The following is a 22,525-nucleotide window of genomic DNA, read 5'->3' as shown; positions in this document are numbered from 1 at the left end:
ACCCAGAGTCTGCACAGTGTAACTGAGATAATGTCCAGGATACAATAGAAAATTACCTGTCATACAAAAAAACTAGGAAAATGTCACCAAATTCCAAGGGGAAAATGACAAGCAACAGACACAAACTCTGAGATAACAGTTGTTGGAATTTTCAAATACTCTAAAGCAGCTATTGTATGGTCCAGGAGGTAAAGATGAATGTAAAGATAGGCATCTTTAGCAGAGAAAAAGAAACTATGAAAAAGAAGCAGGTGGAAATTTTGAATTGAAAAGTACAATATCTGAAATAAACAAATTCATTGGATGGGTGCAATATACTTGAAGATAGAGAAATCAACAGTGCTTATCTACAGTGCTTATCTAAACTCAAGAAGAGAGGTGGAAAAAAACGGCTAGGAAAAAAAAAGGAACATGAGCATCAAGGACCTTTGTGACTATATCAAAAGGTCTAATGTACAAGTCATTAAAAGTCTCAGAAGGAGAAGAGAAAGAAATGGAGGCAATCTGGATTTGCCCTTAGCAATTTGGACCTAACCTACCTCTCCCATATCATATTTTATTTTCTTTAATATATGTATATGCCTTTTGTTTCAACCCCATTAAACTTAGAGACATATTCCCTGACTCTGAAATCTAAAACAGGTTCTCTTAAGTCATAGCACCTTTACTTTCTTATGTACATAGGGAAAGTGCTTAATGACCAAATCGATGGGGCTGGGCTGCAAGGGAAATGATGACACTCAGGTGTGTATAATTGGGAGCCTACATGGATGAGCTGAGGATTAATTAGGTAGAAAAGAATATTCCAGATAGACGACAAAGAGAAATACACATTTGGTCTGTTTGGTCAAGAAGCAAAAGGAGACAAAAAAGCTAAAGTAGGATACAGAATATAAAGTTTTTCCTTTTCCACTGGTATAATCTTATCCAGTTCAGTGCTTCATGCTCAGACTCCCTGCCACCCCATGAGGTGCAGCCGGCCAGGCTTCTCTGTCCATGGAACTTTCCAGGCAAGAATACTGGAGTGGGTTGCCAATTCCTACTCCAGGGGATCTACTCAACCCAGGGATGGAACCTGCGTCTTCTACGTCTCCTGCATTGGCGCGCGGATTCTTTACCACTAGCAACACCTGGGAAGTTACTCTTAATTCGAGGATTCTGCAATCGATGCCCTGCTCCACTTCCTTACAACAATGGAAATATTCGTAGAGATTGGGGCGAGTGTGCTGGAAACCGCAGCTTTGGCTCCAGATTTCCTTTTTGAGCTACTGTTACACTGTTTATGAACAGCCGCTGATTCGCTCACTGACCTTGGGCAAGCTGTTACTTTCTATGACTCCACCTTCCTATCTGTAAAACCAGGATAATGTGGAATTTAGAGTGTTGTTAAGAGGATCAATAGAGATCATACACGTGAAAGTTTACATAGTAGCTCAACAAATGTGGAGTGACAGGTGAACGACAGATCAAAAGTCGACAGAACTCCAAGGAACTAGGGCAGAACTTTTGTAAACTTGTATAAGAGAGAGATCTTGGGGTTCCCTCTGCCCCACCCGCCCGCCCCGCGAGGGGACCTGGGGAGCGGACGCGAAGCCGTACCTTGCGTTTCTCGGCCAGCAATTCCTCGTGACGGCTCGGCTGCATCTTACCTCCTGACTCGTCCCTAGCTGCAGCTTCAGCTCGCTCCGCCACGGGGCGCCCGCCTGCAGGGCCTCTGTGGGCTCAGCTAAATGTGATGCTGAGGCCTGAGAGAGACGTCGGGTCTCCCGGGCAACCACATCAACTTCCGGTTTGGGGAGAGGCCGCGGTTGGCGAGAGGCCACATTTCCGCCACGTGATCCGCGCAGGCGCTCTGCGTGAAGGAGGGCGGGCGGCCGCAGCCTGAGACGGCCGGCGCGTCCCAAAGTTCGACTCCTCCGCCCGGACTAGGGCCGCCTCCGGGGAGGTGGCGCCAGCCGGGACCGCAGGCTCTGGAGGCACGAGGCCGGGGCAGGGTGCCGAGTTCCCGAGGCTCCGCTGAGAAGCTGAGCGGTAGCGAGACCGCTGCTCGGGAGCCGCCACGCTGGAGCTGGAACTGGAACCCTGTGGGGCCGGGGCCCCGGCTGCCGGGCTGCGGCTTCTCCAGGCCGAGGCCCCGGCGGAGGATGAGCCGGAGGCAGTGGTGGGCTCCCGGCGGAGCGGCCGGGCAGACAGCATGCTGCGCTGGTTCATCACCGTCCTCCTGTGTGCCGCCTTCCTGGGGCTGGTGAGAGCCGGGACTGGAACCCTCCCAAACCGAGACGAGGGCAGACGTTCTGCAGAGAACGCGGCCTTCTGAGCTCTTGTCTCCGCCGCTTGCAGACTCTGTGACCTTGGGCTCATCCATCGGCCTGAGCCTCAGTTTTGCAATCTGTAAAATGGGCACAATTACGATTTTTCAAGAAATATTGTCAAGTGTAAAATAGATTTCCGTAATATACAATGTTATCCAGTTCCAGCAAACCTTTCTACCTCTCTGTGGGGTCAGGGGAATGCAAGAGGGGTCGCCAGGTCTATAGCCGCGCACCCTCCCGTCTCCTGCGCCCACCCAACCCCCAAATTATTGCACAAAGCTGCTTTATTGGGTTCTCGTCTTCGTTTGACTGAATTGACCCCTTATTTTTGCAAATAGGGAAATAGACCGTGACAGGAAAAGTGACTTTTTCGGACCACACAGCCGGTTAAGTGGTTGAGCCAGGAATAATGTTTCGTAGTCTGCCTACAATCTTATGTAAAATAAATTTTCTGATCCTTGAATGTTTTTCTTCGAACAAACTGCCAGGCTGGTTTAGCCTTTTGCCAAACGTCTTGGCCATCTGGCGGTTACCTTATTCCAGAAGACTTCCCTTAGTCGCTTGTCTTAAATATTGGGGTCTTGGGCAGTTGGGAGGGTGAGTTCTCTGAGCAGTCACTTCTGGCCATTTAGCGCATTTCTCGGAGGCACAGTTGATTCTTAGAGTATTTGTATTTGAAGAAAAGTCAGTGCAAACGCCGTGCCTCGTCCCGTTAAATGCGTTGCAGGTGGGACTAATGTGGTTGCAGCTGGGGCGCTGCCTTACCCTCATGCATTAGGCGCTCGCTCTCGCCTGTGCCCCCGTCTGGGGAGGAGCAACATCCAAGCGTTTAGGGCAGAGTTGTGCAATTAGAATCACTTATTCTTGAAATGTAGACCGATTGGAAACATTTTTTTAAGTGTCCAACGAATTTCCTGTGAAAGCCAACTGCAGCCCCTAATTTTTGCTAAAATTACATGTCTTTGAACAAAATTTTAATTTTAAATCCGTTACATACAGGTGTATGTAATATTGTCTAAGAAAGCTTTACAGACTGTACTCTGAGGCTTTGGTTTTCTTTGAAGAAAAATGTAGATTGAGAAACGTTCAAATTGTTTCTCTCTTGCATGTTTTATACGTATAATTTTAAAGAAGGACCCCATGTACATCCAGAAATTCTTCTGTTTTAACAGCATCAACAAGGGGTAATATTTTGATGGCTTGAAGACTTCAATTTTTAGCATCACAATTTTTGTGTTATTTGTGCATGCAGTGTGTTTCAGACTAGTTAAAACTTTCAAAAACGTTTTTTAATGTTACATTTTACTGTTAATAGAAATACTGTGGTCTTTTCTGTTATTGTTCAACAAGGAAACAGAATTGCAGCAAAAAGCTAAAAGAATTAACTTTAAAATTTTAATTTGAGAGTTGTCAGGATGAGAAAAACCATAGGATTTGGCACACCAGAAATAGTCTGTAGCTCTAGTAGTACTATTAGTAGGTTCATTATGAATTTGTTTTAACTATGGGACTTAATCTCCTACCTTCCATTGAAGTCCCCTCCTCCCTTTTTAATACTGAAAAAAGTTACCATATACATAGACATTATTTTAATGATTGTAAATAAAAACTTCTGTTTTTTTGAATTTTAGGGAATGAGTGTTGCTATACTGGGACCCACGTTTCAAGACTTGGCAACGAATGTGAACCGCAACATCAGCAGTCTTTCTCTGATTTTTGTGGGCCGTGCCTTTGGATACCTGGGTGGCTCTGTGATTGGTGGAGTTCTTTTTGATAGCATGAATCATTTTCTCCTTTTGGGTAAGTAAACGACAGTTTTGGCTTCTTTGAGACTTTCAAGGAATTTACAGCTTGTTTTTAAATATGAAACATACTGGCTTGCAGAATGGTTGACAGCTTAAAAGGAGTGTTTAGGCATCCTCACTGGAAGCCAGGTTTCTCTGCTGCCTGCTTTCATCTTGGCAGTTGCTTGGAATCTGGGCTGGATGCCTCTGGAAATTTAAATTAGTCCTAGTGTGTTAGCGATCCTTAGCCCTCATGACCTTCACTGTGGTCTAGATACCACTGCTGGATCACATGCCAGTTGTTTAAAGAGCTCGGTATGGCAGTGTTTAGGGCAGATCTTCTGGGGCCATAGATGAGAATAAACTCCTCAGACCTGCCCAGACTAGACACTGGGCTGAGAACAAAGGTGGGAGGGGATGGTGGGTGAAATGATGAATGCTAAATTTTTGTCCCAGCTGCTGCTTGTGAATGATCAACCCAGGCCTCTCCACCTCACTCTCAAAATAGAAAGCAAAGCTTTTAACTTACTGTTTTTTGGATAAATTGACATGTTTAAAGAAAATCTGGATTAATGTGACAAAACTGCCTAGGAAGTAAGGAGATGATTACTCTTGTTGAAGAATGAGTAAATAATCCGTCTGATTTCCATAGTGGGTTGAAAGAATGTATTTCTTACATTTCCCTCCCTAGTCTTCAAACAAATTTGTGCTGCGTGCTCAGTTGTGTCTGACTCTTATGTGCTACCATGGATTGTAGCCCGCCAGGCTCCTCTCTCCGTGGAATTTTCTTGGCAAGAATATTTCCTACTCCAGGGGCTCTTCCTGATCGTGGATTGAACCCATGTCTCTTGTGTCTCCTGCATTGGCAGGCAGATTCTTTATCACTAGTGCCACTGTTTACTACATTTCTACTATGAACTACTATAGTAATTGCATTTGATTTTTCTTACCTTTATCTAAAAATCTCTTTAGGTTGTTAAAAATAAATAATTTTTGAGCTATCTGTTTCGCTATAAAATTTTGCCTTGTGGTATAATATATGTGGTATAATGATTATTAGCAGTACTAGAAGTGTATTTATATTAGAATAGCTTATACTTTATAGTTCATAAAGATGATAGAAACTTTTAAATGAAATAACTTTGTAGAAGCAGAACCTTACCTCTACTCCTTATTACTCAATTTTAATTTGACCTGTTTTGCATTTTTGAGTGTTTTTATGATGTTGACTTGATCATGACCCTTTGCCATAAATAGTGTTTTTCATAGCTGACTTTGACCTTTCTTCTCAGGGGTGTCAATGTTCGCTACCACAGTTGGCCTTTATCTCGTTCCATTTTGTAAGACTGCGGTGTTACTCATCGTCATGATGTCCACCTTTGGTGTTTCAATTGGCATTCTGGATACAGGTTAGTGAGCCCTTCATTATCATCGCTGGGAGTAGCATCTTGCTACTAGAAAAAGAGCAGATGATATTAAATTGTCACTTGCACTGTCCCCTAAAATGACACTGACCTACTATGTTTTTCATGGGGGCTCCCAGTCAGTACCACCTTCTTGCCAGGTACAGTGCCTGTCTTTGAGCAGCCAACCACAGAGTGAATTCAGAGGGTTTTGTTCTTTGAGAGTTTGTTGATTTACAGTATCCAAAGAGGAGAGGGGCCCCGGTGTGGGTGATTACAGTGCAGACGAGCAGGCTTTCAGTCGGGCTAGGTCTTTATTATCATCGTAATGTGGCAGGAGTTGATGAATTAATAGATGACACCAAGTTTGGAACCATTATATGGCTGAGGAAACATAGAAGCAGCTCTCCAATTTAAAATGCACTCTGCCTTTCGAACTAAGAGAAACTTGTGTTGAGTATTATTTCCCTTTTCCTTTTCTCTCAAACATTTCTGCCCTCATGTATCTTTATCTTTTAAAATGTACTAAATAACGTATGTGACATTCGTTCACCCCTCAAGCCAACTTTCTCCACCTCTTTCTTGGTATTTGATATGTTGGAGAGAAATTTTTTACTTTGGGCTTGATTTGGTTGTGAAATTACAGGATAGAATTGTATGTTTATGTGCAAATATATTAAAAAGAAAGAAAAAAAATGTTATACTTGATGCTTCTCATCTTCACCCTGTAGATACATAGACAGTATAACCACGGATGTTAGAGGCATCCTTGTTACTTGATTCTTGTAATGGGCAGAATCCTGTCGTGTTCGGGTTTCTGAATATGTGTTTTGCATCTGCTGTATACGTAAATAATTTTCCTCAAGTGGCTACTGATTTCCAGTATAGAAAAATACGGTCATTTGTCTACTATCTGATGATAATATATATTTAAAATATTTAGAAGTAAGTAAATATAAATATCCTTCCCTATCCCCACCCCTCCTGTGCCTGGTATTATTGTTGTTCAGTTTCTGAGTTGTGTCCACCTCTTTGTGACCCCGTGGATTGCAGCACACCAGGCTCCTCTGACCTCCACTATCTCCCAAGAGTTTGCTCAAATTCATGTCCGTTGAGTTGGTGATGCTATCTAACCATCTCATCCTCTGCCGCACTTTTCTGCTTTTGCCTTCAGTCTTTCCCAGCATCAGAATCTTTTCTGATGAGTCGGCTCTTTGCATCAGGTGGCCAAAGTATTCAAGCCTGGTATTGGAACTGTATTGTAAAAAGCCTTGGACTAATGTACTTGGCTCTAGGAGATTAGTGCTTTACTAGATTACAGAATTCCATTTGTGAGTGTGCGAGGTTCCAGTGCTGAGAGTTCCCTGGTAGTGTTGGTGAGTTAGAGTTCCTTAATCATAGAATTGACTTAGTTGCCACAGTTGATAACTTAGAATATTATAATTCTTGTGCCATGTAAAATATTTCTTTCTTATAGTAATGAACTTTTTTCTTTTTTGCCAAGTTACTATAATTAAATCATTCTCCATCTTTCATTGATAGGTGGTAACGTCCTAATCTTGGCTATTTGGGGGGACAGAGGAGCCCCACACATGCAGGCCTTACACTTCAGTTTTGCCCTAGGTGCCTTTTTGGCTCCACTGTTGGCTAAATTGGCATTGGGCACGACGGTGTCTGCTGAAAACCACACAGAGGCTGACTTTAACCAATCTGCCTTCAACCAATCATCTGAAGCTGACTCAGAATCTCTATTTGGAATACCTGACGATATGAATTTACTGTGGGCTTATGCTGTTATTGGTGCTTATATTTTTGTAGTTGCTCTCTTTTTTTTTGCTCTGTTTTTCAAGAAAAGCTCAAAGCAAGAAAAGGCAAGAGTATCTGCTCAGAGGTTTCGGAGAGCCAAATACCACAACACCCTTCTCTGTCTCCTTTTCCTGTTCTTCTTTTTTTATGTTGGAGCTGAGGTAACATATGGCTCTTATGTTTTCTCATTTGCAACCACCCATGCTGGCATGAAAGAAAGTGAAGCGGCCGGGTTGAACTCCATCTTCTGGGGGACCTTTGCAGCCTGCAGGGGCATGGCAATCTTTTTTGCTACATGTTTACAACCTGGAACCATGATTGTGTTGAGCAACATTGGCAGCCTGACTTCATCTTTATTTCTGGTGCTTTTCAACAAGAGCCCAGTTTGTCTCTGGATAGCAACTTCAGTGTATGGGGCCTCAATGGCAACCACGTTCCCCAGTGGAGTGTCTTGGATTGAACAGTACACGACTATCCATGGGAAAGCTGCAGCATTTTTTGTAGTCGGTGCTGCCCTGGGAGAAATGGCTATTCCTGCAGTAATTGGAATTCTTCAAGGCAAATACCCTGATTTGCCTGTAGTTTTGTACACCTCTTTGGGGTCATCAGTAGCCACTGCTATTTTATTTCCTGTGCTGTACAAATTAGCCACCTTGCCGCTTGATCGTCAGCGAAAAGAACACAGGAAAAGTGAGGACCAGAAAGCTCTGCTTTCTAGCTCTGGGCTCAACGACTATGAGGAAGAGAATGAAGAAGATGATGCAGAAAAATGGAATGAAATGGACTTTGAAGTGATTGAAATGAATGATACAATGAGGAATTCTGTAATAGAGACATCTAGAAATATTTTGATGGAGCCTACAGCTGAAGTCCCCAACCAGTCCTACTCAAATGTGTTAATGTTTGAATCCTCTCCAGTTAATACTGGCAACTCTCCTGTGAATTACCTTGCAAGAAACCAGGACAAAAGGGACTAATGCTTTGAGAGGATGGATTGTTTCCTGACTCCTCAAATAATCACCAGTTCTAAGGAGGCCAGTCAGAGCAAAGCATAACATATTTGCAACAAGCTTTGAGGATCAAAATTTCTAGGTCCAAGTATAGCAAATGCTAAAAAGTTTTGAAGTGTTCTATAATCCCCAGAGCCTTTCATAAAGAACCAATGATCTCATACAGCACGATCCTGTTGAGAGGCTAGTATTTGGTGGCATGTGGCTGATTAGGTAATATTTTATGGCCTTCACCCCTCCTCAGAGCATGCAGAGAAGGCATTTGTTTTTGAGAAGTTGGGTGTGCCATTTGGATAAAGCAAAACTGTTTAGTAGTTGAATCGGTTAGCCAAATTATCCGTTATATTCTGCCAGGGAAGTTGAGAATCGTTTCATAAAAAGACATCTTTGAAAATGGACAGAGATTTCTATTAATTGTTTTACTCTGTAGTGTTGGATCAAAAAATGGTAATCACTGATGTTTTCAGATTTTTATGAAGAGAGCACAGAACAGGTCCTAGAGACCTGGCTTCAAACCTCCACTCTGCTTCCTAGTCTGGCCCTGTACTTGGTCATCTGACTTATGTAGGCCTTGTTTATCTCATGTCCTGTTCTGGGTCTCTAATGAAATTGAGATGACTTTCAAACTGGGAATCCCTCATTTTTACAGTTTGTGCAAGATGTTTGTCAGAAATGAACATAAATGCCACTCCATTCGTCATTTCAAATGAGAAGTGAAAAAAAATGAATAGCTCTAAGAATGTGCTACTGATTATGAATAACATCAATTAAAGAGACTCAGTATTTAATACTTTATTTGAATAATTCTGAGGAATACATTTTTAGCACTGTATGTCATTGATTCTGAGATGCACCTTTTTTTTCACATTTTTAATATCTCTGAAATCAAAGTATGTGGTGAAATCAGTGATCATTTAACGTGACAAAATTGAGTTTTTTCCCATATACTTCTGTAAAGTAATGTTGCATTTTACAATCAGTGTCTTAGTTTCAGTGAATACAGTGATCCATTCAATGATGGAGATTGTACTATTTTTACGGACATTTCAAGAAGAGAAGTTATTTTTATATGCTCATTTTCTCTGTGTTCACACAGGATTTGAAGATGCCTTGTTGCAGTTTTTAAAGCTGTTTCAGAGTTACTATGTTAGTAGTAGGGCTGTGGATGGGGTCTCTTTTGGTCCTTTGCTTACCTCAGTGACAGTCTGGGAATGAGTCTGCTGTTCCAGGAGTTGCTCTTTATTGAGTCTAGCTGGTAGCCACATTGTAAGCACTGTAAATTAGGCTGCTAATGTAATTTACCGTGAGACACAGTCTTTTCCAGTAATTGGAATACCTATGTCAGCCCTCTGGACCTCCTCTTTCCTGAGTTTGAAATATCTGGGAAATCAAAGTAATGATTTGAAAATGGCTTGGGGGCCTAAGAGGGATCATGAGCATGGCAAATCTGGTGTGGGGTATCCTTTGATAAATGACTGGCATTGATGACAGATTTTGTTCACTTCATAGCACATTTTGTGCTGAATAATACCTAATTTCTACTTGGTTGCAATATGTCTGCTTTTTAACTAATTTCTGTAAATTTGCCTTTGTTTTTTCGTAAGTGGAAAATAGTACCTTTCTTGACCACTGTCCATTATTGGTTCATTGTAACAATCTGACAGTTTTGGAGAGGGCTGGTGGAGAAATTAACAGTGAAAAGCCTATTCTTCTTGCTCTCTTTATTCTATCCTTTTCTCTTAGCTAGAACTTGGAGATTAGCTCTGCTCCACTTACCTCCCTTTCTCAGGTTGTTGGAATGTAGGCAGTAGCAACTATTTGGCATCTGGGTGGCTTGCCAGAATAGGGATTCAACCTGTGGTGACTACATTTAAAGGGTAAAAGTGCAACTCAGGGAAAGAAGGTAATGAGAACATGGTAGAAAACTTGGAAATCCACAAAAAATGAATTAGAATTCCAAAGCCAAAATGTGAATGGCCATATGAGATTATAGGGATTGTTAAAGTTTGATAATGTATTTCCATATTGGAAAGATAAGACAGTACAATTCCAGGAATTAGCCTTCATCCCAATAATCAGTTCTTGGTTAAGTGTCTGCAAATACTCAAGTAACCAATACCGAAGTTTTCTATTCTGAGTCACATTATTATATCACAAATTTAACAGCTTAAAACAGCAAATCTTGTATTTATTTTACCTCACAGTTTTCTTGAGTCAGGAATTTGGGCATGACTTCACTGGGTTGGTTCTCTGCTCAGGATCTCATGGGCTGCAGTCAAGCTGTTGGAAGAGCTGTGCTTTGTAGAGCTTGGGCTTCTCTACTACACCGTGTGGTTTTTGACAGTAATTCAGTTCCTTGCGGTAGTAGACTGAGATCTCCGTTTTGTTTTTTTTTTTTCTGGATGTCAGCAGGCACCTATCTCGATTGCTAGGACCTCCTGTGTGGCCCTCTCATAGATCCTTTCAAAGCATGGCAGCTTATTTCTTCAAAGCCAGCAGGAGAATCTCACTGGAGCCGACTAAGCTGGGGTCTTTAATGATATAGTGTAATCATGGGAGTGACATCCTGTCCCCTTTGCCAGCTTCTGTAGACTAGAAGGAAGTCTCAGAGTCTGTCCAAAGTCAAGGGAAGAGGCTAGTATATGGATGTATCTGATTATTGGGGGTCACCTTAGGGTATGTCTGCTATACTCAAATGTCTGCAAAACTCAAGGGAGCCAGAAAGCTTGAGCTGGGGGAAAAGTCCTTCAGCAGTCACCAAAAGTGATAATAGATACAACCCATTGAATGTTCTAGGGCAGGAATGGAAAACTCCCCATAGACCAGGCCAATAAACCTAACTCAGAATTAGGCTTTTTTTCTTGAGATTTTATTTTGTGCCCTTTTCCACTGTACTTTTTGTCTTGTTCAAGTGCAGCTTAATATGAGGGAAATTAGTAAGTTTCAGTCTAATTGTATTTTCATAGTAAAGTCCAAGAAGACTTTGAGAGCATTTTTCAATCCCTGTTATTTTTTAAAGAAAAATCTTTAAAAAAATTTTTTATTATATATGAGGTATAAAAAAGGTCATGGTAGAAGATTAGGGAAGTACCTAAATTTTTTAAGGGACAAATGTAAGTAATCATAATCCTGAATGCCTAGAAAGTTCTTACATTTCTAATCAGCTTAGTTTCCTAAGGCAAGGGTAAAGGGGTAAAAAAAATTTCCTTCTTCCAGCTAAAGTATCAGAAACAACTTGAATTTTATGTCTAGATTATATTGATACTACATTTGGTGGACTGGTTTTAGTTTGAATAGTTGTAATTTATTCAGAACAAAATCAGAGTATCAACACACTCCTGAAAAAGGTGAGACCCAGATTCTATGTAAAATTTTGTTTCAAGTAGATTTATTGAATAATCAGGATAGTTTTCTCATAACCAGAACTTTTGTTTTACTATAGCAATGTAGCATTCAATCCTGCCACTTAAAAATTATTACTAAAATAGAGCTTAAAATTCTTAGTGAAAGTAGATATATTCTTCTGGGGTCCCTTGTGTTTGTTAAGTGCCCTTGTTCATAATATGTGTCTGTAATGTTTTGCTGTGAATGTGTGTGTGTGTATATGTTTGTATGTGGAGCCCACAGATGCTGTGTGTGTCTGATATTTTATTATAGTATGGGGATGTAGCAGAGGTAGAGGTGATAGGGAAGGGATACAGAAAAGCTTACTGTGTAATTTCAAAGTTTGTTACAATTATTCTTTTAATTGAAATTTTTATGAAGGTTATTGTCGGTTTACATGTAAGTTGTGTGCAGTGTTTTTTTCAAACTTGCTGAGTGAAGAATACTTGCTCAATCTGGAAAGGTAGAGAAATAGACTGGTGCTTCTCATACTTTAATGTGCATTAGAATTGCTTCTTAAAATGCAGATTCTAATTTAGTTGGACAGGGTTAGGGACTGAGATTCTTCATTTCTAACAAGCTCCTAGGTGCTGTTGGCCCATGGGTTGACCATACTTTAGGTAGTAAGGTCCACTTTTTGGGAATGTTAAATTCTTTGCTGCTTCTTTTGGGAATTTCATTTGTTTTCTTTTAGCTTTTCTAAATCTGACCCTAAGGAGAAGGCAATGGCACCCCACTCCAGTGCTCTTGCCTGGAAAATCCCATGGACGGAGGAGCCTGGTAGGCTGCAGTCCATGGGGTCGCTAAGAGTCGGACACGACTGAGCGACTTCACTTTCACTTTTCACTTTCATGCATTGGAGAAGGAAATGGCAACCCACTCCAGTGTTCCTGCCTGGAGAATCCCACGGATGGCGGAGCCTGGTGGGCTGCCGTCTATGGGGTCACACAGAGTAGGACACGACTGAAGCGACTTAGCAGCAGCAAATCTGACCCTAAATCTCTGGGAGTCTACAGTCCCCATGAACCCCCTCCATTTATATACACTATTCTAAGACTTGAGTTCAGTCGTCTCCATTTGCCTCATTAGCTGTTGAATATTTATTTCACATGTTATCGAATGCCTCCTGTTTGATAGTTTCTGTGGGAGATGTACACTGGTGAAAAGATCAGAAATTTCCTGCCTTCGTGGAACTTACTTCTAATGCAGTACTGTCCAGTATCTGCATTGGCTGGTGGCTGCCATATTTAGATAGCACAGCTCCAGTGGGAGAAATAAAGTGTCAAACAAGTCATCACACAAGATATTTCCAGGAAGGCTTTACTTCCTGTTGTTCTAGAGATTAATTAACTACTATCTGGGATCAGAAGGTTGTGATAGATACCGTCTTAAATGGCGTAATATAAATTATGGCATTTAAGAAAGACCTGGTGATCTAAAAGAGAAGGTTTTGGTTTCCTTGTGTGTAAAAGAAGCAAACCAAAGCTAGTGACTTGGTTGTCAGAAGGAATATTTAAGCTCTTTCTTTAATGCACTTTGGCCAGTTGGCACTTGAGCTAGGTTGAACTTGAGTTGGATTTTTATTTAGGTTTAAATAGTTTCATATTTAATGATTTAAAACTGTATAGCACTGAATTTTTACAATCAAAGAGAATTGTTCTTTATTTTCCAACATTTTCCTGTGGTAATTGTAAGTAATTATGTCTTCTCTTGTCCTGTATTTCTGCCCTTTTTATTTCTTTTAATTCTTCAACAACAACAAGGAGGATCCCTTAGGTTCTTGCATTGTGTCTATTGATTCTTATTATTGTCTCCTGTCTTCCTTTTGACTTATATTTTTAATTGCAGAATGCCTCAGTTTTTGATCTCTAAATTATTGCAGCTTGCTTTTGATGCATTTGGTAATGTTAGTTAATGGATGGCCTAGAGAAATGTTTTGAAGTTGTAAGATGACATGAGTAGCTTAAGGGGTTGGGCTTTCTAGCTTCTGAACAATTTGTTGAGATTCATAAGGTGCTTTTTTTTTTTTTAATCCTTTTTAGTTGTGATAAAATATGCATAACAAAATTTATTGTTTTAACCATTTTTAAGTGTACAGTTCGGTGACATTAAGGGCATTCTCATTATTGTGCTATAGTCATTGCCATCATCTGCAGAACATCTTTTATCTTGCAAAACTGAAACTCTCAAACCATTGAACAGTAACTCGCCAATTTCACCCTCCTTTTAGCCCCTGACAACCATCCTTTTACTTTCTGTCTCTGTGAGTTCCACTGCTCTTAAGTACCTCATTTAAGTGGATACAAACAGTATTTGTCCTTTTATGACTAGGTTATTTTATTTAGTGTAACATCCTCAAGGTCCATCTTGTTGCAACATGTGTCAGAATTTCCTTTGTAAAAATAAACAATACTCTGTTGTATGCATATTTTGTTTACCCATTTATATGTTGATGGATACATGCTTTGCTTCCCTCTTTTGGCAGTTGTGAATAATGCTGCTATGAACATTGATGTACAAATACCTGCTTTTTTAATTTTTAAATATTGAAGTATAGTTGATTTTACAATGTTGTTTCAGGTGTACAGCATAGTGATTCAGTTATATGTATATTATATAAATATGATATATATAAATATATACGTGTCTGTGTTCTTTTTAGATTTTCCCCTTATAGATTATTACGAAATATTGAGTATAGTTCCCTGTGCTATACAGTAAGTCCTTGCGTGTCTGCTTTTAATTCTTTTAGGTATATCCCCCTAAGTGAAATTGATGAATCATATGATTCTAGTTTTAATTTTGAGGGATGCTTTATTTTTATTATTCTGCTTGGATATTATTCTAATCCACTAGGAAGAGGGAAACACTTAGTATCGCTTCAAACTCTAGGCAGGCTTTTGGCAAATTATAATTTGCTTAGTATCACCCACACCCTGAGTAAATGAACTTAAATGTCAGGTATCTACCTCACAGTTTTGTTATTTCTGCTTCCAGTCTTTGTTTGGTCACTAAGCTTACGCTGAGAGCTTACTTTGTGCTAGGCACTGTAGACTAAGTATTAATGAAACTTCCTCTCCTGTCCTTGGAGTACCAAGTATCATTATCATGTACTTTGGGATTTTGATCCCCGTTTTCTGCTAAGTGGCTGGTCTTGTGTCATGTTCTCCTTTGTTTGGAAACACAGAGACTCCCCCTGGTCACCTTGGAACAGATGGTGTGTGGTCAGGGAACCATGGGCTGGAAATGGGCCCAGTGCTGGGGCCAGGCTGCTGTCTGCCTGTTTCTCAAAGCAGCTCTGCCTGTCGGTGGAAGTTCTCCCTGTTCTCCTTCCTTAGGCCCATCCTCTGTATATCTCTAGTCCAAATTCCACAGGAAACCCGTCTGACTGACTTGAGTAACTGCTCTTTTCCTTACTGGGCAGAGCCTGGCCTCAGGAGTTGTTGATCAGCCCATTAATTGGCCTCTCTTGGATCAGTACCTGTTGCTACCATCCAGAGAGTGGCCATCCTGACACTTCTCTCCCTACTGCTCTGATCCAGGAACTGTTACAACCACAAAGGAAGTTCCCCTGACTGCTCTGTACCTGGGGTAGTGCTAGGTTTAATGGATATTTGCTAGCAGATGTCCGAATGGGATACAAATTGTCAGGCTCTAGGGAGATGGTCTGGTTCATGTTTTGAATCAAAATTGGAAAAACAGTCACATCCAGTGGTAGATCTTTTTTGAGGAGCTTATTAGACAAGGTTGGTAGTGAACTGTATGATTTCCGTCAAGGACAAAAGCTCTCTCTTAATAGGGTAGCAGTGTACTTAAGAGAGATAAAAGAGGATTCCCAGTTTGCAAGAGATCTTATTAAAGCTCTAATCTCTGTGAACCAGAAAGATTTCCAAGTCTAAACATTTTAGTTATTTAGCAGGTATCTACTGAGCATTTGGGCTTCCCAGGTGGCCCTAGTGATGATAAACCTGCCTGCCAATGCAAGAGATGTAAGAGAAGATCTTCCCAGGGGTTGGGAAGATCCCCTGGAGAAGGGCACGGCAACCCACTCTAGTGTTCTTGCCTGGAGAATCCCTTGGATAGAGGAGCCTGGTGGGCAATGGTCCATGGGGTCACAAAGAGTCGGACATGACTGAAGCGACTGAGCATTTACTGTGCTCAGTCATCTGCTGTGGGAATATAGCAGAGGACAAGCCAGGTGAGATCCTTACTGGCATCAGCTGTTTCAAATAAGATTTGCTCTGACAGTCTTTGTTAGCTGAAGCATCAATAAAGCCTATTGTAAAGGGTTTTACCAGTTCCGGAAAAGTCAGTAAAGTAGCCAGGCTCTTGTTTCCTTGGTGTATGTTTGTGTCTGTTCATTTCCAATATTTTTACATGTAATCTCTGGAGTAATTCTTGATTTAGAGCTTTATAAAAATGATTTAGCACAGTGCAGTTGAGGTTAACACAGTGAAAACCTGCTGAAGGAAGCTGCAGCAGGGAGTCTGACACCTCGGGAATTGTTCAGAGGAGCCAAAGGACGCATTTCTGGTTGAACTGGAAGTTTGGGTCACACTTTCAAACACTTATGGGTTAACTAAGCCGATTCTCATTCACTTGTAGAGAAGTTTCTTTCCTTAGGTGGGGATTACCAAGTTCTGGGTCCACATACCCTTATTGGAGATAAGCTCAGAGACAGAAGCATTCAGGAAAGGAAAAGTTGACCTCCACGAGAAGGGCTGGCTTGCTAAGTAGGAACACAGTTATTTAAGGAAAAAAGCAGTATGTACCACGGTTTCCAAGTTTGCGTTAGTCTGTTCATAACGGAAAAGCAGTAACCCTCCCACATGTTTATCATATTCATAGAAAGTGAAGTGAAAGTCGCTCAGTTGTGTCCGACTCTCTGTGACCCCATGGACTATACAGTCCCTGGAATTCTCCAGGCCAGGATACTGGAGTGGGTAGCCTTTCCCTTCTCCAGGGGATCTTCCCGACCCAGGGATCGAACCGGGGTCTCCTGCATTGCAGGCAGATTCTTTACCAACTGAGCTATCAGGGAAGCCCGCACGTATTCATAAGAGGTTGTGACATATTCATATTCATAGAGATCGTGACAAGTCTTTAGATACCAGTGCAGCAAAAGCCAGGGATAGAATTGGCTTTGTTAGAGAGTCCAGGCTTATGGGAAATGTTCATGGTTTTATTGTTTCTGAGATCAGAGCCAATTAGGTGACCCTGTTACTTTTGGTTTTATCTTGGTGAGGGGCAGGGGGAATGTCTGCAGACTGTGATAAGGAGAAGAGCTTAGTCGTACAGAAGCAGGGCAAGGTGACATTTTGCTTTTAAACCTTCCAAAACCCATAAACTCCAGGAGGAAAAACAGCCTGAAGGAAAAACGTGATTGCAGCATGTATTCTTATCCCCTGGCCAAGTGATCAGCCATTTTGCTCCAGTGGTTTTTAACCCTAACTGCTGTTAGAATCACCTAACAGTGTTCAAAATCTACTGATGCCAGCCTTTTCACTTAAATGAGAATTTAATTGGTGTGAACTGGGGCCTGAATGTTGATATTTTTGAAAGTACCCCCTAAAGTAATGTGCAGTAGAGGTTGAGAACAGCTGCTTTTATCGATGCAGAGAACTGAAACTTCTAAACTTCTTGCAATGGTTTTTAAAGGGTGATTTACAGCTTGGTTACATCATGTTTCTTTTATGGATGCTTGAAATCCTGTCTACTTTCTCTGAAGGAGAAAGAAGAGCAGAAGAGCTCTCATATTTCGTGTTATTGCCGCTGCTGCTTGGTCAGTTAAGGAGAGTAATCAATACTGGTTGAAATTCTGTCCCCCCAAAAGGCAAACCCAGATCTTTTGGAAGTTGCCTTTTTGATTTAGGGGGCTTACTGGAGGAGGAGTGGTAAACTTGTAGATTTATTACATTTGGATTTAAGCCTGCTCATTGTTTACATGGTTGTACAATGTAAAAGCTTGTTTTAGTAAAATATTGATGTAAATAAACACTGCTACTGGTTAAAGACAAGATTTGTGTCTCATTTCATGGATTTTTAAAAGTGAGTTTGGTATCTCTCCAGAAATTAGTCAAGAATATTTCTAGATTTTAGATTATGAGTACTCCAAAATGTGTGTGATAGTGTATTAGTTCCTAAAATGGGAATAGTATTTTATTTTCACTTCACATGGATATTTTAGAAATGACATCTAGAATTCCTGATGACATCTAACATTTTTGGCCCTTAGCTCCTCTTAAGAAGTTTATGACCTAATTGCTAACCTTACAAGACCACCAAAGAAGCTATTACTAGCTGCAAATTTTAGTTAATGTTTTACTTGAATGATATTAATGCTTCCCTAATTAAGAGGATGACAGGTATGTCTTTGTTTCAGAATGGAAAGGAGATTTTCAAATTGCACATCAGGCAGCAGCTGGGCCACCTCTCCTTGCTTCCTTCTGAACAGGGCCCAGCAGCTGAAAGACTGCCTGTTTCTTAACTTGTTTAAAACAACTGTGGTGATAGTTTGGTTCAGTTCAGTTCAGTCGCTCAGTCGTGTCCGACTCTTTGCGACCCCATGAATCACAGCACGCCAGGTCTCCCTGTCCATCACCAACTCCCGGACCCTACCCAAACCCATGTCCATCGAGTCAGTGATGCCATCCAACCATCTCATCCTCTGTCGTCCCCTTCTCCTCCTGCCCCCAATCCTTCCCAGCATCAGGGTCCTTTCCAATGAGTCAACTCTTCGCGTGAGGTGGCCAAAGGATTGGAGTTTCAGCTTCAACATCAGTCCTTCCAATGAACACCCAGGACTGATCTCCTTTAGGATGGACTGATTGGATCTCCTTGCAGTCCAAGGGACTCTCAAGAGTCTTCTCCAACACCACAGTTCAAAAAAATCAATTCTTTGACGCTCAGCTTTCTTCACCGTCCAACTCTCACATCCATACATGACCACTGGAAAAACCATAGCCTTGACTAGACGGACCTTTGTTGGCAAAGTAATGTCTCTGCTTTTAAATATGCTATCTAGGTTGGTCATAACCTTCCTTCCAAGGAGTAAGCGTCTTTTAATTTCATGGCTGCAGTCACCATCAGCAGTGATTCTGGAGCCCAAAAAAGTAGTCAGCCACTGTTTCCACTGTTTCCCCATCAATTTGCCATGAAGTGGTGGGACCAGATGCCATGATCTTAGTATTCTGAACGTTGAGCTTTAAGCCAACTTTTTCACTCTCCTCTTTCACTTTTATCAGGAGGCTCTTTAGTTCCTCTTCATTTTCTGCCATAAGGGTGGTATGATCTGCATATCTGAGGTTATTGATATTTCTCCCAGCAATCTTGATTCCAGCTTGTGCTTCTTCCAGCCCAGCGTTTCTCATGATGTACTCTGCATATAAGTTAAATAAGCAGGGTGGCAATGTACAGCCTTGACGTACTCCTTTTCCTATTTGGAACCATTCTGTTGTTCCATGTCCAGTTCTAACTGTTGCTTCCTGACCTGCATACAGGTTTCTCAAGAGACAGGTCAGATGGTCTGGTATTCCCGTCTCTTTCAGAATTTTCCACAGGTTATTTGGTTAAATGCTTCTGACTTGGATTTTGATTCAGGTATACAGCAACTTCCTTATCCCTTTCATACTTTATGGGGTGTCTTAGAAAAGGATATATTTTTTAAAGTGGGACATTTAAGCTGAGAGAAACTAAATGACCACATTCTCCCTTGTCTTGTGGGAGCAGTTGTAGGTGACATTCTGGGTGTCCTTATATGACCACTACTGTCTCTGCTTTCGGTGACCTAGTTTACAGCTGTGCACTTCACTCTGCACGGGGATGCTCTTGTACCTTTGCCTCGTGCCAGGGACTATGGGCAAAGCTTGGTCTTTTCTGGCTCATCATAAATAAAAACCTCTAGAAGCCTTGGCATTGGGCCAGGTAGGATTTCAAGCATAACTGACTGTGACGTCCAATGCCGGTCATCATATGGTCCCTAATACTTTCATGAGGAAGCAGGGGCTTTGTTGATTGTTGCACACCCATTTCATCTTCCATGAACTTGGCTAGGCATGAGTGTGGACCGAATGACCACACCACCCGCTCCTAAGGGTTCCCTGGGCTGGAAAGATGGGGTAAAACACTGTGGTTCACAAGGAGATGAGGGCTGGCAGGGCCCCTCTGATACCTTCCACTGGAAATGATAATTGTTTGGGGCGTGGAATTTTTTTTTTTGTTGGAGGAGCAGAATTTTTCTGTTGGTTTACTATAGCAGCCATTTAATTCTCTCTCCTTTGGGAAACTTGAATGGATCCAGAAGAATACATGAAAAAAAATTCATGTGCAGTATAGTGCTGAAGAGTATGATCTGGAGCCTGGATTCAAATTCTGACTCTGCTGCCTATTACCTGGGCTGCATTGTTTATTCTTGTGCCTTGGGTTGCATTCACAGGCAAGCAGATGTTGAAGTCCACCCCCCTCACCCTGCCCCAGTATCCTAGACTGTAACTGGAGACAGGGCTTTTAGAGAGGCAATTAAACTGAAATGAGTTTATTAGGGTGTACACTAATCCAATATGACAGGTGTCTTTATAAGAAGAAGAGACAGAGGGAAGGTCAGATGAAGACAGGGAAGATAGCCATCTACAAGCCAAGGAAAGGCCACCTAGGAAACCAGCCCTCCCAATGCCTTGATCTCAGAGCCTCCAGAATAATGGGAAAGATTTATGTTGTTTAAACCACCTTGTTTATGATATGTTTTTATGGCAGCCCTAGCAAACTAACACAATTAAGCACACAACGAATATTTGCTACTATTATTATTATTCCCAAACCACACAGCCAAAGAAAAAAATAAAGCAACCACAGTGGGGAATTTTAATAAGAAAATAATGTTCATTGGTTTAGTAAAAGCGACCATGTACAAAAGGGAAATAATGAGGGTTTTTTTTTTTTGCATAACTGTTGTGGCCGGGAAGGCCAGGTGGGACACCCTAACTAAGCTAAGACCCATAACTAAGGGGTTATGGGTCACAGGATACTTAGTTGTCCTGGAAAGAATATGTGTGGCTGGGAGCCACACCAGGCCTGGTGAGCTCTCTGCTCAGGCACCAGGCAAAGGACGGACTTTCTTGGACCTGACCAAGCAGCTGAGATGACTGGAGCCCACCAGCAACAAGAGGGAGAAACAGCAGGAGCATACAGTTGTTTTTAATGGATAATATGTGTGCATAATAATAAAATCAAACAGTACAAAGGTAAAATTTTAAATGTTATTTACCCTTGATCCATTAAAACAACCATTCTTATTATGTTTGTGCACCTGCTAGAGATTTTATCTGTGCAAACATAAAACTGTGTTTATGTGTATACCTGTGTATATATGCTCAGTCTCTTCAATTGTGTCTTGACTCTTTGCGACCCCATGGGCTGTAGCCTTTGGCCTTGGAATTCTCTAGGCAAGAATACTGGAGTGGGTTGCCATTTCCTCCTCCAGGGGATCTTCCCAACCCAGGGATTGAACCTAAGGCTCTAGCATCTCCGGCATTGCAAGCAGATTCTTTACTGTTTGAGCCATCAGGAAGCTCTGTATACCTGTGTGTGTATGTGTGTGTGTAAGTCGCTCAGTCATGTCCGACTCTTTGCGATCCCATGGACTGTAGCCCGCCAGGCTCCTCTGTCCATGGAATTCTCCAGGCCAGAATACTGTAGTGGGTAGCCGTTCCCTTCTCCAGGGGATCTTATATATACCTATAAATGAACAGGGACTTCCCTGGTGGCTCAAATGGTAAAAGCGTCTGCCTACAATGCGGGAAACCCACGTTCGATCCCTGGGTCTGGAAGATGCCCTGGAGAAGGAAATGGCAACCCACTCCAGTACTCTTGCCTGGAAAATCCCATGGACGGTGGAGCCTGGTAGGCTACAGTCCATGGAGTTGCAAACAGTCGGACACGACTGAGCGACTTCACTTTATAAATGAACATAAATAATCTGATTAATTGATATTGAGACATCACTGGCATTTAACATTGTATTAATTTTTCGTGTACAACAAAGTGATTTGATATGTGTATATACTGTGAAATGATCACAACAGCAGGTTTAGTTAACATCTATCTCCACACAGTTACATAATATTTTTCTTGTGATGAGAACATTTAAGATTTATTCTCTTAGCAGCTTTCAAGTATTCAGTACACTTGTTTTCTTTTTAATTTTTGGGGGAGTGTAGTTGATCTATTGGAGAAGGCAATGGCACCCTACTCCCGTACTCTTGCCTGGAAAACCCCATGGATGGAGGAGCCTGGTGGGCTGCAGTCCATGGGGTCGCTAGGAGTCGGAGACGACTGAGCGACTTCACTTTCACTTTTCACTTTCATGCATTGGAGAAGGAAATGGCAACCCACTCCAGTGTTCTTGCCTGGAGAATCCCAGGGACGGGGGAGCCTGTTGGGCTGCTGTCTATGGGGTCACGCAGAGTCGGACACGACTGAAGCGACTTAGCAGCAGCAGTAGCAGTTGATCTATACTGTTGTGTTAGTTTTTGCTATACAGCAAAGTGAATCAGTTATACATATATCCACTCTTTTTTAGATTATTTTCCCATATCAGTCATTACTGAGTATTTAGTCAAGTTCTCTGTGCTATACAGTAGGTTCTTAATATCTCTTTTACAGTAGTAGTGTGTATATGTCAATCTCAATCTCCCAATTTATCCCTTCCCCCCACTGTGGTTAACCATAAGTTTGTTTCTACCTTCATGACTCTATTTCTGTTTTATAAATAAATTCATTTGTGTCATTTTTTTAGATTCCACATATAAGTGATTCCACTTGTCTTTGTC

General features: G+C 41.5%; 2 protein-coding genes and 1 long non-coding RNA gene across 16 annotated transcripts in view; 2 read left to right on the top strand and 1 right to left on the bottom strand.

The window, feature by feature from the left end:
* The window catches only part of LOC145521716 (uncharacterized), a 36,557-nt gene extending 34,723 nt beyond the window's left edge, over nucleotides 1-1,834 (bottom strand). For 4 of the 14 annotated variants that reach the window (XR_014065617.1, XR_014065620.1, XR_014065622.1 and 1 more), the window contains exon 1: nucleotides 1,600-1,780. Coding sequence is in view for 2 of the 14 variants with exons in the window: in XM_081530585.1 (XP_081386711.1) it covers nucleotides 1,600-1,644 (45 nt within the window). In the remaining 12 variants the exon portion in view is untranslated. Of the gene's footprint in view, nucleotides 1-1,599 lie in introns of all 14 variants that reach the window. The other 10 variants (XR_014065623.1, XR_014065614.1, XR_014065612.1 and 7 more) reach the window with 6 other exon arrangements.
* A 15-nt stretch (nucleotides 1,835-1,849) lies between these two features.
* SLC60A2 (solute carrier family 60 member 2) lies at nucleotides 1,850-10,488 on the top strand. The gene is made up of 4 exons (XM_081530583.1): nucleotides 1,850-2,245; nucleotides 3,944-4,112; nucleotides 5,389-5,505; nucleotides 7,042-10,488. Exons 1-4 carry the CDS (start codon nucleotides 2,195-2,197, stop codon nucleotides 8,280-8,282), a joined length of 1,578 nt encoding a protein of 525 aa, XP_081386709.1. The 5' UTR covers nucleotides 1,850-2,194; the 3' UTR covers nucleotides 8,283-10,488.
* Nucleotides 10,489-15,089: 4,601 nt separating this feature from the next.
* Nucleotides 15,090-17,716, top strand: LOC145521722 (uncharacterized). The gene is made up of 2 exons (XR_014065628.1): nucleotides 15,090-15,710; nucleotides 16,663-17,716. It is a non-coding gene; the product is annotated as an uncharacterized LOC145521722 (long non-coding RNA).
* The last annotated feature ends 4,809 nt before the right edge of the window (nucleotides 17,717-22,525 follow it).

This window comes from Giraffa tippelskirchi, chromosome 9, assembly GCF_054371585.1.
Source record: "Giraffa tippelskirchi isolate mGirTip1 chromosome 9, T2T-mGirTip1v1.2.pri, whole genome shotgun sequence".
Lineage (NCBI taxonomy): Eukaryota > Metazoa > Chordata > Mammalia > Artiodactyla > Giraffidae > Giraffa > Giraffa tippelskirchi.
Note: the sequence above shows the minus strand (reverse complement) of the source record. Positions and strands in the feature narration are given on the sequence as shown.